Genomic DNA, 13,043 nt, shown 5'->3' with positions numbered 1-13,043 from the left:
AATCCTAGCTAGCTACTCAGGAGGCTGAGATCTGAGGATCGAGGTTCCAAGCCAGCCCCTGCAGAAAAGTCCCTGTGAGACTCTTATTCCAATTAACCACTCATAAACCAGAAGTGGCACTGTGGCTCAAAATGGTCTAGCACTAGCCTTGAGCAAAAGAACCCAGGGACAGCACCTAAGCTGAGTTCAAGCCTTACAACCTACCCCCCCCCCAAAAAAAATTTTTTTTATGGACTTTCCTGCCTGGGCTTGGCTTTCAATTCTCAGATTTTTGCTTCCTGAGTAGCTAAGATTACAGGCATGATCCACTGTATCTGACAGTGTTTCTCTTTTTCAGTATCACTCTGAACTGAGATATATATTCCTGTCCCTGAGCTCTTCAGTTCAGGGCACTTCTACCACTTGAGCCACAGTACCACTTGCGGCTTTCTGGTGGTTAATTGGGGATGAGTCTCATGGACTTTCCTGCCCAGGCTGGCTTTGAACCACGATCCTCAGATCTCAGCCTCCTGAGTAGCTAGGGTTACAGGCGTGAGCCACCGGCGCCCAGTTTGATGTATATTTTAGTACACAATGTCTCCGTGCATTCATTAATTTTGCTGAAGTTCAGATTGCCCTATCCTAGCTCTGTATCCTTTTACTATTACTCATTATTTGTATCTTTGCTTTTTGGTACTGCATGTCACAGACCAATTTGAGTATTTCCTGTCCTTGACCTAGAATCAGTCCTTCTTCCAAGAAGTCAGGGGTTGTCATAGCTCTCTGATTGTTTCTAGACTTTTTCCGCTTTTACAGGATGTCCACCTGCCCCTGCCAACTCCAGGCTGTGCTAGATAAGGATTTTTTTGTTGTTCTGGGGCTTGAACTCAGGGCCTAGACACTGTGTCTGACCCTTGTTGCTCAGGACTAGCGCCCTACTACTATAAGCCACAGTTCTACTTCTAGTTTTATGGTGGTAATTGGAGATAAGAGTCTCACAGACTTTCCTGCCTGAGCTGGCTTCCAATGGAAGCTCAGATCTCAGCCTCCTGAATAGCTAGGGTTACAAGCACCTGGCTATTTTTTGTTTATTTATTGCCAGTCGTGGGGCTTCAACTCAGGGCCTGGGCACTGTCCCTCAGCTCTTCAGCTCAAGGCTAGTGATCTATCACTTGAACCACAGTGCCACTTCTGGTTTTCTGTTGGTTAATTGGAGATGAGTCTCATGGACTTTCCTGCGTGGCTGGCTTTAAACTGTGATCCTCTCAGATCACAGCCTCCTGAGTAGGTAGGATTATAGGCATGAACTACCCGTACCAGATGCCTTTTTTGGGGGGCGGGGGGCAGTGGTGGGGCTAAGCGCTGTCGCTCTGCCATTCAATATTTCAGCTCAAGGCTAGCACTCTACCACTTGAGCTACAGCACCATTTTTGGTTTTCTGAGTGGCTTATTGGAGATAAGAGTCTCACAGACTTTCCTGCCTGGGCTGGCTTTGGACCATGATCCTCAGATCTCAGCCTCTGAGTAGCTAGGATTACAAATGTGAGCCATTAGTGCCCGATGGTTATTATAAAGGTGATGTACAGGAGGAGGTAACAAGTCTCGATAGGAAATGTACTCATTACCTTACTCACGTAACTGTAACCCCTCTGTACAGTATTTTAAAATAAAAAACATGGGCTGGGAAGGTGGCTCAGTGGTAGAGTGCTTGCCTTGCATGCATGAGGCTCTGGGTTTGATTCCTTAGCACCACATAAGCAATAAGAAAAAAAGCTGGAAGTGGCGCTGTGGCTCAAGTGGTAGCGTGTTAGCCTTGAGCTGAAGAGCTGAGGGATAGCACCCAGGCCCAGAGGCCCCACGACTGGACCCAAAAAAATAAAATAAAAAACATATGAAATAATAATAATAATAATAATGTGATGTACAAAGGGGTTACAGTTACATAAATCAGGTTAAGAGTACATTTTTTTTGGGGGGGTCCATTTGTGGGGCCTGAATTCTGGGCCTGGGCGCTGTCCCTCAGCTCTTCAGCTCAAGGCTAGCGCTCTACCACTTGAGCCACAGTGCCACTTCCAGCTTTTTTGTGTGTGCTTATGTGGTGCTGAGGAATCAAACCCAGGGCCTCATGCATGCAAGGCAAGCGCTCTACCACTGAGCCACCTTCCCAGCCCCAAAGAGTACATTTTTTTTTTTTTACAATGTCACCCGTCCCTTGCTCTCTCCCAGTTTCAAAGAACATCTGTCATAAGGAATAAGCCTACAGAATGAAAGTATTTGTCAAGTTCATATCTGACAAGGGACATGTTCCCAAATAAGAAAAAATTCATCCAGGTACAGGTGGCTCATGCCTGTAATCCAAGCTACTCAGGAGGCTGAGATCTGAGGATCATGGTTCAAAGCCAGTCTCCACAGAAAAGTTCCCATAAGATTCTTATCTTCAATTAACCATTCAAAAAACAGGAAGTGGAGCTGTGGCTCAAGAGGTAGCCTTGAGCCCAAAGAGTCTCAGGGACAGTGCCCAGGCCTTGAGTTCAAGCTCCAGGACCTTCAAAAAGAAAAAAGGAGAGAGAGAGACAGAGACAGAGAGAGACAGAGAGAGACAGAGACAGAGACACATAGAGACAGAGAGAGAGGGAGGGGGGAGAGGATGAGAAGGAGAGAGGGAGAGAGTGAGAGCAAGAGAGAGAGCTCTTAGCTGGGCATCCATGGTTTAAGCCTAAAATTCTGTCTACTCAGGAGGCCAAGATCTGAGGATCACAGTTCAAAGCCAGACAGGGCAGAAAAGTCCATAAGACTCCTATCTCTCATTAAACACCAAAAAGTTGGAAAGTGGAGCCCCAACTCAAGTGCTAGAGCACTAGCCTTGAGCAAAAAGCTCAGGGACAGCACCCAGGTCCTAAATTCAAGCCCCAGGACAAGCACAAAACAAGCAAACAAACAACCTCAAAAACTCTCTAAGACTCTGTGGCTCACGCCTGTAATCCTAGCTACTCAGGAGGTTGAGATCTGAGGATGATGGTTCAAAGCCAGCCGGGGCAGGAAAATCTGTGAGACTCTTATCTCTAACCACTAGAAAGCTGGAAGTGGCACTGTGGCTCAAGAGGTAGAGTGCTAGCCTTGAGTTGAAGAGCTCAGGGACAGTGCCCAGGCCCAGAGTTCAAGCCCCATGACTTGAAAAAACAAACAAACAAAAATCAAACAACCCTCTAAGAATTCAATGATTTAACAACAACAACAATAACAAAGCAAATCCCCAGGCTGAGGTTGGTGGAGAATACCTCTAATCCCAGCACTAGAAAAGCTGAGAGTCGGGCTGGGAAGGTGGCTCAGTGGTAGAGCACTTGCCTTGCATGCATGAGGCCCTGGGTTGGATTCCTCAGCACCACATAAGCAAAAAGAAAAAAAAAGCCGGAAGTTGCGCTGTGGCTCAAGTGGTAGAGCGCTAGCCTTGAGCTGAAGAGCTGAGGGACAGCGCCCAGGCCCAGAGTTCAGGCCCCACGACCGGACCCAAAAAAAAAAAAAAAAAGAAAAGCTGAGAGTCCCAGACCTTCCAGGGGCTACATAATAAACTCTGTTTCAAAAATTGTTGTACATGTATGCTGATAGCAGTGCTATTTACATAGCCTACACTGTGGTATAGCCATACACAGGACTATTATTGAGTCATAAAATGGAATGCAGTACTGATACACTCTACAATGTTGTTGAACTTTGAAAATATGTCAAGCTAAAAGAAGACAACACATTGTCTAGAATAGGCAGATCCAAGGAGACACAAAAGATAAATGATTGCCAGGGATAAGTAAGCATAAAGAAGTAATGGGTAGGGGCTGGGAAGGTGGCTCAGTGGTTGAGCGCTTGCCTTGCATGCCTGAGGCCTTGGGTTCAATTCCTCAGCACCACATAAGCAAAAAGAAAAAAGCCGGAAGTGGCGCTGTGGCTCCAGTGGTAGAATGCTAGCCTTGAGCTGAAGAGCTGAGGGACAGCGTCCAGGCCCAGAGTTCAGCCCCACGACTGGACCCCCCCCCCAAAAAAAAGAAGAAGTAGTGGGTGGCTGGGAAGGTGGCTCAGTGGTAGAGTGCTTGCCTTGTATGCATGAGGCCCTGGGTTCAATTCCTCAGCACCACATAAGCAGAAAAAGCTGGAAGTGGTGCTGTGGCTCAAGTGGTAGAGCTTTTGAGCTGAGGAGCTGGGGGACAGCGCCCAGGCTCAGAGTTCAGGCCCCACTACCAAAAAAAAAAAAAAAGTAATAGGTGGTGGTGACTACTAATGAGTGGGAATTTCTTGCTGGCCTGGTGAAAATGTTCTAGGCGAAAGTAGCCGTGGTGGCACAACTTTGGAAATATACTAATACAAACAAACAAAAAAACCTTTATTTTACTATTTAAGTAAAATTAATCTTCCTTTGTTTTGTTTTGCGGTGGGGAGTCTTGTTCTATTGTCTAAGTCGGCCTCCTCTGATGCCTGAGCTCAAGGATCCTCCTCTGGGCATCCCAGGTACCTGGGGCCACAGGTGCACCACCAGCCCCCCGCTAAAAGGTGAAACTACATCTCAGTTTTAAGAATTTCTTAGGCTGGAGGTGCAGCTCTGTGGTAGAACACTCCAGCCTTTCTGCCGTCTTGGGCGCCATCCCCAAACCTGACAAAAGGAAAAGTCGTTTGCAGCCTAAAGTTTGTGGGAAGGGAATGGTAGGTCCTCCTGGCGCAACCTCCTACTCCGGGGAGCTCGGGTCCCCACCTCTGCGCGCAAGCGCAGGTGCCTTACCTGGGACACCAGCGTGGAGCAGCTCGCCCCGCCCACACAGGGTGGAGCAGCTCGCCCCGCCCATACAGGACTGCCCCTCCCACTTGTGCTTGCCACCTCCCTCCGCCCGGGGTGGGCTGCGCCTGCGCAGTGAAACTCGGCTCTAGCGGGCGGCGGATGTCCCCGCCTGGTGGAGACACCTAGGCGGGTCCTGCCAGGCCTGTCCAGGACGGGCGGGGCCGCTGGCAATTGACAGCTTCCTCCGCCTGTGTGGCCGCGCCAAGTCCCTCCTCTCCTCCCGCCCCCCACCGGAGAGGTGGCCGGAAGGGTAGGGGACCCGGCGGCCGGGCGGGCCCGGAGGCCTCAGTCCTGACTCGGGGCCCTCCCTCGCCGTGTCCACTGTGTCGGCAAAAGCAGCCTCAGTTACAAAGGAATGGTGTCCCAGTAAAACCCCCCATATGCACACTGAAGACCTGCCATTTTTCCATCATGAAATCTTTGGGGTTTCCTCAACCCCCTAAACATACAAAAGCCTTCCTCAGCCTGTTGGCTGAGAACGGAACTGGGAAATTGCCCTGATCCGAAGGCCAGTGCGACCGGTGCACGTCCGTGAGCTTTTCCACTGCAGTGTCCCAAAGTGACTGCACCACTTCCAGAGAAAGGGGCTCCCCAACTGAACGAAGCCCAGCCCAGTGCATCTTGGCAGTGCTCCCAGAATCCTATTTAATTCCTGCTCAACTGACTTGGGGGAGGGAGAGGAAGAAAAAAAAAATTTTTTTTTTTTTTTTTGCCAGTTCTGGGGTTTGAACTCAGGGCTTGGACACTGACCCTGCGCTTCTTTTGTGCAAGGCTAGCCCTCTACCACTTGAGCCACAGTGCCACTTCTGGCTTTTTCTCTATGTGGTACTGAGGAATAGAACCCAGGGGTTCATGCTAGGCAAGCACTCTGCCACTAAGCCACATTCCCAACCTCCATGATTGACATGGATTAGCCATCAAAAATGTGGAGCTGTGACTCAAGTGGTAAGCTGAAGGACAGTGCCCAGGCCTTAAGTTCAAACCCCAGGACTAGCATACACACACACATATACATAAGCTCATGCCTGTAATTGTGAGTTAGGATGAGATAGATCAGTGCCATTCTGTGGAAATATATGAGCTACGAATATAATTCTAGTAGTCATACGTAAAACAGGCTCTGCAGGAGTGTTTTTGTCAGTTGTAGGACTTGAACTCAGAGCCTGGGTACTGTCCCTGAGTCTTTTTGTGCTCAAGGCTTATGCTCTACCCCTTGAGCCACAGTGCCACTTCCAGGTTTTGAGTGGTTAATTGAAGATAAGTGTCTCATGGGGACTTTTTGGCCCAGGTTGGCTTGGAACCAAGATCCTCAGATCTCAGCCTTCTGAGTAGCTAGGATTACACGTGTGAGCTACCAGCGCCCAGCAATTTTAATATTTTATTTAACTCAATATATCCAAAATAGCATTTAGTATATCAGCATATCAGCAATCTAGCTTTTTGCCTTTTTTTTTTTTTGTTGGTGGTGGGGCTTGAACTCTGGGCCTGAGCGCTGTCCCTCAGCTCTTCAGCTCAAGGCTAGCACTCTACCACTTGAGCTACAGTACCACTTCCAGTTTTTTGGTAGCTAATTGGAGATAAGGGTCTCACGGACTTTGCTGCCTGAGCTGGCTTTGAACTAGGATCCTCAGATCGCAGCCTCCTGAGTAGCTAGGATTCTAGGCGTGAGCCACCAGTACCTGGCTTTTTGCTTGTTTTTGAGACAAGGTCTCACCATTTTCTAAGCTGTCCTCAACTCCTGGGTCAAGTGGTCCTCCTGAGTGGCTGAGACTACACCAGCTCTGTGCCATAGTATAGGCCATAACAATTAGTGAAATATTTTTGTTTTTTTCTCCCCCACAAAGTTCTTTATACTCAGTGTGGATTTTATCTTTATAGCACATCGATCTCACTTTACTGGGGTTTGAACAACTCAGAGCCTCCTTCTTACTTGGCTGGAGGCTACCATTTTTTTATTATTTTTACTAGTTATTTTACTAGTTATTTTGGAGATGGAATCTTTCAGACTTTTCTGTCTGGCTTCGAACCTTGACCCTCCAGATTTCAGCCTTCTGAGTAGCTATTGTAGGAGGGCTATGGGATGAAAGCAACTGCATGAGTGATCCTGCTGCACACTAGCTGGGGAACCTGCCAGCACCCATATGTCACCTCCTTCTCCTCCAGTGGGCCAGGGAGGTGTGTCTTGTGACTTCCGGCATTGCAGAAGAGGGTGGGAAGGGGAAAGTCAACAGAAGGGTAATAGCAGACCATTCTGTGGCCCCACAGCTCAAAACAGAGGGACATTTCTATTTCCAGGAGATCTAAGAATTTCATCATTGAAACCTCTCCGAAGATGAGCATTCTGGACGCCTTATCTTTACTTCTGCCATCCTTCCCACCATCACATGCATGCAGGTGCTCAAAGCCCTGCTTGTATTGCTGCAAGCCGGAGGGCCTCTAGGTCATCACCTCACTCCCCACCCCAATCTAAGGTTTTATTTTTTGGTGCCAGTCCTGGGGCTTGAACTCAGGGTGCTGTCCTTGAGCTTCTGTGCTCAAGGCTAGCACTCTACCACTTGAGCTACAGCTCTATTTCCAGATTTTTTTTTTTTTTGGTGCTTAATTGAAGATAAGAGTCTCACCAACTTGCCTGCCTGAGCTGGTTCCAAACTGTGATACTCAGATCTTTAGCCTTCTGAATAGCTAGGATTATAAAGTGTGAGCCACCGGCACCCAGCATCCAATCTAAGGTTGGTTTTGCTTGGTTGAGACTTCCCCAGGCCCTGACCTTGACCCCTTGGGCCCTCCAACTCCTCAGATTCACCAGAGCACGAACATGACCGATCAACCATCAAGCTTCCTCCCAAAACCTGGATTAGATGGGGCCCCCTGAGAGGAGAAACATCAAGGTCCAGACGCTGGACTCAAGCCCACATTAGGTCAAGGTAGGGGCCTGAGGCTTCAAGGGAAGGACAACACTACACAGATTCAGGAGGTGGTTAATGCAGATCAGAAAGTCAGGATCAGACCGGCTACAGTCCATTTATTACAAAGTCATGACGATGAGTTGATATATAAAAGATCCCTGCCAGCCTCAGTATCCCCACAATAGCTCCACCCATCACAGCCCCTCCCTCAGGTGCCTTGGATCTGAAAAGTCTCAGATTCGAAGGTCCCCAGCCAGGAGGGCACTGTACCGGGCAGGTGTGAGGGGTAGGTAGGCACCCACACTCTGGTCCAGAATGTAGAGGGGATCAGATAGTGTACTCGGGTCAAAGCCCTCATTTGCCATTCGAACTTTCTGCTGTTTGAAGGTCTCTGTGGTGGCCAAAGCCTCCTGAGGAGGGAAAGGGAGAGGGAATCAAGCTGAAGGCAATCTGCCTGCCCAGCTGCTTCAGATGAGTTGCCTAAAAGTTCTGTTATGAGATTAAATCTGGGGAAAGAGATCATTAGGTAAAGTCAGGAAGGAGGTAGCAGGAAGAGAGGGCCAGGCCTGGAGAAGGAGGAAGGTAAGGAAAGGGAGCCAGGGAATGTGGCTGGGAAAGACAAATTCATTCTCTTCACGGTGTCTTATGTGGGGGTCCCTTTGTGCGTACCTGGAGCCGTAGGAATCGAGGCTGGGCATACGGTGGCAGGTTCTCAGCAACATGAGCGTAGAGCTGCACAAGATCCAAAGCGTGGGGGGGACGAAGAACCAAGGCAGCCATTCCAGCCTTGCCTTCCTGCCCTGGCGGTTGTGGGAGGCAGTGTGAGCAATTCCATGGCTGGCCTGAAGGAAGGCCGCGTACTCCTCTGCACCCAGGCATTGGGGTGGTGGGCTGGGTGCCTCCCCCACCTTCCACGCTTAGGCACCTGGCACAGTGACTCCATAGATGTTCACTTCCTGAAGAAAGTCCAGGGCTTCGAAGACCTTGGCTACCTCAGTGGTGGCCACATTCTCCCCCTTCCACCTGTCAGAAAGCAGAGATCTGAAACTGGGAATCTGGAGTCGAGGGGCATGGGGAAAGAGGTCAGAGGTCAGGATGCCAGCCTGTCCTAGAGGTCAGTGTGAATGAGGCCTAAGAATGAGATGGGATGTGGATCTGGGGTGGAGTGGGAGACTAGTGGGAGACTTGACCCAAGCCTCAAAACCTCTATCTGGAATAAAGAATCGAAAAGGTGGCCTGGGAAGGTGGCTTAGTGGTAGAGTGTTTGCCTTGCATGCATGAAGCCCTGGGTTTGATTCCTCAGCACCACATACATAGAAAAAGCTGTGGCTCAAGTGGTAGAGTGCTAGCCTTGAGCACAGAGAGGTTCAGGGACAGTGCCCAGGCTCTGAGTTCAAGCCCTAGGACTAGCAGAGAAAGAAAGAAAAAGGAAGGAAGGGAGGGAGGGAGGGAGGGAGAGAGGGAGGGAGGGAAGGGAAGGGAAGGGAAGGGAAGGGAAGGGAAGGGAAGGGAAGGGAAGGGAAGTAAGGAAAAAAAGAAAGGAGGTGGCTGGGCACCAGTGGCTCAGGCCTGTAATCCTAGCTATTAAGGAGGCTGAGATCCAAGGATTGTGGTTTGAAGCCAGTTTGAAAAGTCTGTGAGACCCTTACCTCTAATTAACCACCAAAAAACTGGCAGTGGTGTTGTGGCTCAAAGGGGTAGAGTGCTAGCCTTGAGCAGAAAAAGCTCAGGGACAGTGCCCAGGCCCTGAGTTCAAGGCCCCATGCCCAACAAAATTTCAGAACGGTATAGAGAATTACCTGAAAGTGTCTCCAGTACGATCATGGAAGCGAAGAAAGCCTTGGTGATCACAGACCAACAGATCCCCAGTGTTGAAGTAAACATCTCCAGGCTGGAAGATATCCTTCAGCAGCTTTCCCTGGGTCAGCTCTAGGCCCCCAGCATAGCCCAGGAATGGGGACTGCTGGCTCACTGGGGCCACCAGCAGCCCTGGCTCACCTGGCAGAGTCACTGAAGTTAAGAGTGCTTCCATGCTTGCTTAGGCCTCCCCACTGCAACCTGCTGAGCACCAACCTGGAGATGTGGCCACACAGCGCCCCTGGGTATTACGGACTGGCTCCCCTGTGGTGACATCATAGCGGATCAAAGAGAAGGGGAAGAGGCGCTGGGGGGAAAGGAGATCAGCATGGGGGTCACTCCAGCTGCAGAAATGAGCTGCCTTACCCCGCAGCCCTCAGTTCCATGGGATCTGCCTCTCACCTTGTAAAGCCAGGAAGCACGGCCCACAGCGCCCTGCTGTCCTGTGTAGTTCAAAGTGGCCACGTTGCCCTCAGTCAGCCCATATGTCTCCAGCACCCGCAGGGGCCCAAAACGCCGCACGAATCGCTCCCAGGTGTCTGGGCGCAGCCCACTGCCTACTGCAAGCCGGACCTTATGGCCACGTTCTGCTTTGTTCTAAGGTGAGCGGAAGACAGGTAGAGGATTCAACAACATCAGAATCCTGCTACCCAAAATGAAGTCCTACTCCTCATTCCCCAGGACATCTCACACACACCCCCACCTCCGCCCCGGCCATGACCTCCTCTGGGCATCCCAAGCCTCAGATGGCTTATGCCGCCTCAGCCTCCTTGCCATTTTCGTCTCCTGGCTCCCTTTCCCTCCAGCTTGCAGACAATGGACTCAGTGTCTCCCACCATCTGTCCTGCTCTCTGTGACCCAGGCCTGTGTGAGCAGCTCTCCCCACGCACCGGGGGCTGGTTGACAAGGTATCGGCACAACTCCCCGATGTACTGAAACACTGTCACCCTGTGCCTCTGGCAGTCCTCCCAGAACTGGCCAGCTGAGAACTTGGACTTCAGTACCACCGTGGCCCCTGTCAGATGCAGAAAGAGGGGGACAGTGAGGTCAAGAGCTCAACCTTTCCTTCCCACCCAGACACCAGGCTGCCCTGAACGCTGTTCCCTGGGAGTCCCCGAGGCCCATCCTCCGCAGCCCAGGCCCACCTCCTTTTTCACCTGTACCCTCCCTTGCTTTCCAGGCCTAGCTATTCCATACTGGTAGGAGCCCTACTTTCTTCTTTATTTGCTTCTTTCCCTTGCTCTGTCCCTGTGTGGAGTTCTGTGAATTTCATGACCATCCTAGTTGCTCAGTCTGATCAGGTAAGGTTCCCTTCTGTATGCAGGGCCTGCCTACCTTTCCTCTGAAGGACTATCTCCTCTCTACCCTGAAGAACTTAGGTCACATCCCAGTAGATGTTCACTGGATGAATGAATGGGAGTGGGTGAGGGAGACTGACCAATGCCCAGGCAGCCCACAATGCCCAAAAGGGAGCCAGACATGTGGTAGAGCGGAAGGGCAAGGTAGATCACATCCTCCTGGTGGACCCCGCACAGCTGGTAGAACCCTTGGCACCCCAAGATCTTCAGATGACTGATCCGAGCAGCTTTAGGGAGGCCTGTGGGCATGGCAGGAGGGAGGTAATGGGGAAAGGTATGATGAGTTCCAAGTCCTAGCTCTGTTTATCCCCTGCTGGGTTTCCCCAAGGAGAGACAGAGACAGAAGCGAGGAGTGAGGCCCTGCTTCCCTGGAAATGTGGGCAGTTCGGGGGAAGGTGGGGAAATGATGAGGGGTTGGGAGGGGTGCAGACGGGTAATCTCGAAAGGGGGCTGAGGAGGTCCCAGTTCCGAGTCCCCTGGCTTTTCTCTTCTTTAGTTTCTGGTAAGCCGGAACCTCACCCGTAGTGCCAGAGGTGAAGATGTACAGGCACGTGTCCGTCATGTTCTTGGGGGCAGAGAGGTACCCCGGCACGGGCCTATCCACTTGGGCTGCTACCTCGGCCAGCAAGTCGCTGATTCCGGCATGGTGGGTTCCAGGGCCTGTAGCCCACAGGTGGAGTCCCATAGCTCTCAGGGCCGGCAGGTCGGGCTCCAGAGACTCCAGAAACTCTAAAAGGAGGACAAGCACAACTCTGAAGCTCCGCTGCCACCCAAGGAAGCTTTCCTTCCTCACCCCTAATCCAGTTCTCGGCACAGCTCGTGGGTGACGATGGAGAACGTGGACGTCCCATTAAGGGGCTGGGACCTGAAGTCGTACTCTTTGGGGAGCCTGAGTCAGCTTGGTCTCTTCGCAAATCCAGAGACTCACACCAGCACCTTGAGAAGATAGTTGGGACTCCTTGGGGGCAATCGGGGACTGACAGCCCCGCGGGACCCCGGCTCCCGCCCCGGGCCGCCCCGCCCGGGTCCGTGCCGAGCTCCAGCCCTACCCCGCGCCTTACCTGGCGCCAGCACCAGGGCGCGCGCGCCGCAGATGCGGAGACAGTGCAGCAGGGGGCCGCGGCGCAGGGCGGTGGGCACAAAGGCCGTGCGAAGGCCGGCCTTGGCCAGCCCGAACCAGAGCCACAGGAATTCGGGGCTGGCGGGGAGGAGCAGCGCCACGGTCGCTCCGGTTGCTAAAGGGACCGCGGCTCCTCCACCTCTGGCTGCTGCATCTTCTCCACACGCAGCAGGCGCCGCGCCGCTTCCGGTCGTCTCCCCGTCTCCCTCGCCTCGAGCTTCGAGGCTTTTTGTCCCCGCACTCCCCGAGCCCCGGTGGCCTCCAGGTCCCGCGTCCCAGCCCCGCGCACACAGGAAGGCGCGCGCGGCTCGGTTACTCTCGCGCTCCGCCTCCGCGTAGCTAAAGCGCCGCGCACCGTGGATGAGAAAAGTGTGCGCGGGGCGCTGCCGGGCCAGTTGCGCCAGGCGCCAGGCCAGGCTGCAGCCGGCCTCGGGGCTCGCGGGGTCGGCGGCTGCCGCGGCCAGCGCGCGAGCTCGGAGAAGCCTCTTGCAGTGCAGGGCGCGCACCGTGAAGGCCAGGTCTGCCGCGAGCCAGCGCAGTTGAGGCCAGAGGTGCAGCTTCAGTAGCACCAGCGGCAGCAGCAGCAACAGGGGCAGCAAGAGGAGGGTGGCCATGGCACCTCTTCCTCTGCCCTAGCCTCTCGAAAGCACCCCTGGTAGCCCTTCCGAACAACTGGGCCCGTGAGACCGCTCCTCTTCTGGAGAGCGCGTGCGCTGGCACACGCCCCTTCCCACCCAGCTCCGCTCCAGGAACAAGCTGGAGCCCGGGAGAAGGGGGGGGGGGTGGCCCGGGGCCTCCGGGCCCTCCCCTCAGCCTACGCCCCGCCCTAGTTGCGCGTCCTCCCCGACTCCCATTGCTCTCCAGCTGCACCCTGTCAGGGCTTAGGCGGTGCTTGCGTCTTCCCTCAGCCCATGTTTGTGCATTCTGGGGCTTGTTTTCTCCTTTGCATGGACTTAGGCCTCTGGCCGGAACTTCTGTGGAGTCTGGATCTGGGAGCTAGA

General features: G+C 52.6%; 1 protein-coding gene across 1 annotated transcript; it reads right to left on the bottom strand.

Annotated features, from left to right (window-relative positions):
- Positions 1-7,796: 7,796 nt before the first annotated feature.
- Slc27a3 (solute carrier family 27 member 3) lies at positions 7,797-12,792 on the bottom strand. Its single transcript, XM_070013791.1, has 10 exons — positions 11,984-12,792; positions 11,442-11,651; positions 11,003-11,161; positions 10,455-10,579; positions 9,967-10,161; positions 9,781-9,871; positions 9,507-9,705; positions 8,633-8,730; positions 8,377-8,507; positions 7,797-8,117 (listed from the first exon to the last, which is right to left on the bottom strand). The coding sequence occupies exons 1-10, from the start codon at positions 12,654-12,656 to the stop codon at positions 7,941-7,943; spliced, it is 2,058 nt and encodes a 685-aa protein (XP_069869892.1). The 5' UTR covers positions 12,657-12,792; the 3' UTR covers positions 7,797-7,940.
- Positions 12,793-13,043: the final 251 nt, after the last annotated feature.

The sequence above is a fragment of the Dipodomys merriami genome, unplaced genomic scaffold, assembly GCF_024711535.1.
Source record: "Dipodomys merriami isolate MVZ:Mamm:240054 unplaced genomic scaffold, mDipMer1.0.p SCAF_92, whole genome shotgun sequence".
Lineage (NCBI taxonomy): Eukaryota > Metazoa > Chordata > Mammalia > Rodentia > Heteromyidae > Dipodomys > Dipodomys merriami.
Note: the sequence above shows the minus strand (reverse complement) of the source record. Positions and strands in the feature narration are given on the sequence as shown.